This window comes from Spea bombifrons, chromosome 2, assembly GCF_027358695.1.
Source record: "Spea bombifrons isolate aSpeBom1 chromosome 2, aSpeBom1.2.pri, whole genome shotgun sequence".
Classification (NCBI taxonomy): Eukaryota; Metazoa; Chordata; class Amphibia; order Anura; family Pelobatidae; genus Spea; species Spea bombifrons.
The window spans coordinates 88,062,344-88,066,562 of record NC_071088.1 but is presented as its reverse complement, the minus strand read 5'-3'; the positions used below and the strand labels follow the sequence as shown (position 1 = coordinate 88,066,562).

At 38.8% G+C, this 4,219-nt stretch overlaps 1 protein-coding gene across 1 annotated transcript; it reads right to left on the bottom strand.

Moving 5' to 3' along the window:
* Positions 1-1,975: 1,975 nt before the first annotated feature.
* On the bottom strand, positions 1,976-3,731 carry TASL (TLR adaptor interacting with endolysosomal SLC15A4). Its single transcript, XM_053457426.1, has 2 exons — positions 3,600-3,731; positions 1,976-2,932 (listed from the first exon to the last, which is right to left on the bottom strand). Exon 2 carries the CDS (start codon positions 2,928-2,930, stop codon positions 2,073-2,075), a length of 858 nt encoding a protein of 285 aa, XP_053313401.1. The 5' UTR covers positions 2,931-2,932; positions 3,600-3,731; the 3' UTR covers positions 1,976-2,072.
* Positions 3,732-4,219: the final 488 nt, after the last annotated feature.

Below are 4,219 nucleotides of genomic sequence, written 5' to 3'. Positions count from 1 at the left end.
GCTGAGAAGATGATGTCTCCCAGGCCACAGCTGATCCCTCAATCCTGATCCTATCCTGATTGGCTGCCAAATGTTTTGAGATGATGATCTAAAGCCTTTTTGTATGTATTCTGTTTTTTTTAATGTGTTTTGGATAGGACTATTTAGTTTATATTGAGCATGTTGTCTGCTAGATGTCTGTTGAGCTGATTTATTACTAGACCACTGAATGTTGCCAGCCCGCTCATGTTGGCTGCTGGTTTAAAGGGACACTCCAACCATCATATGCATTTTAGTGTTCATGTGGTCTCTAAGTTTTTCTTTTGCCACCTTGCAAATGCATGGGGTTCTACAGAATCCCCCTATATGCATGTGATCTTTTCTCATCCCTAGCTTTCCTGTGCAGGAGATGTGTTCTGGCAAGCACATCTCCTAGCGCATGATGTACTTTGCACCAGTCAGCTCCATCGCTGGCTGAATCAATACTGCGGGAGTCTGTATGCACATGCGCGGAAAGCATTCCTACTGATTTCAATGGGAGCGCTTTCCTGTCATTGGTTGTCTACTTCAAGGTTCCATGGAGGACAGCTGCAGCTGCATAACTGAAGGATCTTCCAACAAATAAATATTTTGTTTCCACATATCCCCCACATTCATATTTTAAGATATCTAATCTACAACATTTTATCTAATTTAGTAACATATTTCTTCAATCTTTATGGAGAATCAGAGGATGGCATGTCACGTTACTGTAGTATTTATTTTTGGGTAAAGTGCTTTGTTTATTTTTAATCATTCTCTTCATCGCTTGAATTACAGAAGCCCCTTCATCGTGTATCATTTGATGTCATATCCCAGCACTTAACAGATAGGAACAGTGGTCACAGAGGGAAAGTATGCCTATACTTAGGACCTTGTCAACCCAACCTTGATCATGTGTAATGTACGTGTTTCTGCCCAAAAAAATGCTGGTGTAATCACACCAGTAGCAGTGACGTCTGGGAAACCTGCCAATTTATCCATGAATCAGTTGGTCAGGATAATCAATGTGTCTGTCACCTGAGTGACAAATCGTCAGTAGGTTCTTTTCTAGATGTAGGACCTCACAAAACCCCACCAGACCAACCCTTGATCATCCGCAAGGCAAACCCACACCTAGAGATTATATTTAAAAATGTCATTTCATAACAACTTTGCCCAATCACATCCGGCACTTTATCAGTTGGAAAACTGCAGATCAGCTGTCTGGTATAAATGTGTCATCACGTGAAATGTACTATAACTACAGCCTGTAGGAGCTCAACAAAGTGTCAGAATATTGTTATGTGCTTACAAAGCAAATACCCAATGCAATACGTTACGCTCTGTGCCACACAAAAAAACTTGAATACATCAAGTATATGGAAAATATATTTATAAACATTAAACTTTTTACCATTTTACCATTCAGTATTTTCATGATTAAACATTGTTATTTAACAATAAATAAAAGAGATGTTTTTATTTTAAACACATCAGTGGCGCGTATAACATTTATGTAGATGAATGTAGTAATAGGAGTAGGTGTTAATAATTTGAAAGCATGTCCTTGTGTGCGTACGAAATACTGTAAAGCATTGCCAGTTTTGGAATCTCTTTACAAGCTCTCTTTACTGCAAGACTCTCCTTATTCGAGTTCACCAGTAGGAGAGAAGGTCAGGTGATGATAATGGCCATTTTTTGCATTGTGTAGAATGTATAACTGTTTCCCTTACTGCATCACTAACTCAATATTTATATCCTGTAAATAGTGTAATTATTTTTTTAGCAACAAAAAATATTTTCCAGTTCATATAAGAACATATAAGATACATTTTCACAAAGGCTAACTTTTTGTGTTCTCTGCATAGTAAAGTAATACTTAAAGGAGAATTTAAAGGATCAAAAGCAAGGAACATTTGTGAATTTCACCCAGAACTATAAAATATACATTTAACACTGATGGGCATATATAAGAGCTTCCCTCTACTGGGCACAAATACGTTAACTAGTTCAATGTGTAAAACTGCATGTTAAGTAGGTTAATTTCCTATATAATCATTTTTGATGCAGGCTTAGTCTATCGAGATCTTCAGATCAGGTGTGCTGATCACATTGGATGTTTTTTCACTAGCCAGTCTCAGTAAATAATTAATGACCATGTCTTTGGCTTTGTTGGTTTCCATGTTTTGCTCACGGGATATCTGTACACTTATCTGCTGCACATTGTTCATGACTAGTTCTGAAGCCATAATATGATGGGGAGAGGCAGTGCAGTCCATTATGTACTGTTTGTACAGCTCAATGACCTTCCTTTCCAAATACTCATTGAGAACCGAGTTGGAAAGTGGTTGCTCATGCTGCATTATGCTTTTATCTCGAATACTGCCAGCTTTCCAGCAAAGCGAATCTTTTTTTCTCTGAATTTTCTCTGGATTTATAGATTCCAAAGTGGGAGGAATCTGGGAAGACTCCAGGAACGGCCCTTCACAAAATGTAAAACTGCTGTTGCACGTATAGTCAGTGAGAACAGAGTTGATGGCCATCACTTGGTCACCTGCTACATGCAAATCATTATAGTCCTTACAAATGTTTTTACAGGAAGATGGGACTAAAAACGTTTCTTTGTAGGAAGCTGACACCTCAATAATGTCAACAGATGTTGAGGTATCCCTCACATTTTCAATCTCCTGATGCATATTTCTCGACATTTTGCTTTGTGTACCATCTGTGTGCTGAGTCCCTGATGGGTTCTTTCCTATTGAGCCAAACTTTCTGAAGAAGTTCCTGGTTCTCGTTTTATGTACAGATGAGTAATTATGTTCAGATACAGCTGTCAATTCTTTTGATGAGCCAGTCATCCTCCTCTGATGGGACATAATGTCATCTTCATAGAATTGCTGTATCCTACACAGATATCCCTCTGACAGCATTTCTACAGGAGGGAGAAAAAATTTGCTTAGAAAGTAGAAAGAAACTTGCTTAAAGCAAGAAAACTCTGTCTAAAGAACATAAAGTGTAATGTGACGTCAAATATACTGGGGGCGCAGTTCCAGGGGGCAACAGCGCCTCTGCCACATTAACCCGGGGCATGTCATCCTATTGGGCGATCACGCTCCCTGGTGCACCACTGATCCATGGGCTGGTGATCTCCCATGTACACTATGAAGCAATGTGCCCAACTGGCACAGCCTCTACAGTAAACATAATTGGCGATTTTGCTGATTATAAGTATATTATCCTTATGCCTGTACCTTGATCATATTTTGTATATGTTATGCTGTCCAAAAATGAAAAGCTTTATAACATTGATGTCCCATGTGCTTTGAGGTCGGGTACATGCTTGTGATTTTTGCAAATCTCAGGGATGTTGTGCAGGTAAAGAAATTTATTTTTTAACTACCATCCTTGCTGATGCCTAATGGTACACTTTCCAGGCATAAATATTTTTTTTTAAATGTCCTATAAGGGACTGCAACAAAAAATGAGTATTCTTGAATGTAAAATCTTGCGTTACCCCATCTATAATACATCGAAAGAATCAGACTAATCGTAAATCTAACACTCATAATAGACAGAATGTATCCCGTTTTGGTACTTACCTGTACTTTAATTGTGCTCTCCAGGCAATATATCTTTATGAGAAACCAGTCAGTGAGAGATGCAAGATACTTCTCGAAAGGAGAGAAACGTTCTTTCTGGTTCTTTTATACACAGAAAGGAAGCCCTTAAAACATATCTTCGTACAGATGTGCAGATTACATGAAATGAAAACATTTCACTGCTACTTCCTCTTTTACTTGTAACTGAAACTTTATGGCATTTTGTGCGGTCTCAAGAGAGCACACAATCAGAGACTACTTCCCTTTTGCGTATACAAGTACTTGCATGCCTCCCTAAGTACACTGCAGATGTGGAAGGCATGTTTTGAGACAGTTTTGGCTGGGCTCTGCCTCAACCAATTCCACTGACCACGGCCATGTCATTTGAATTTAGCTTAAATGAGCCCATACCTGCCCAGTGTATGTCTATGAATGAGTTTGTTCGCATCAGTAGCAGTAACCTAGCGGCTGAATGCTGCACTGAGCCACCTGGTACCATGAATGATAATGTCAGTGAAAGGAGAAGAATGAGAAAAATTATTCATTACATGATTCCACATAAGAGGAGGGCAGCTGCAGTTTCTACCTCATGTAAATGCTTTTTTTTGATGAATGCATAT

Excerpts from the sequence above, each read along its gene's own strand:
- TASL (XM_053457426.1), bottom strand. The coding sequence starts at position 2,930 with ATGCTGTCAGAGGGATATCTGTGTAGGATACAGCAATTCTATGAAGAT.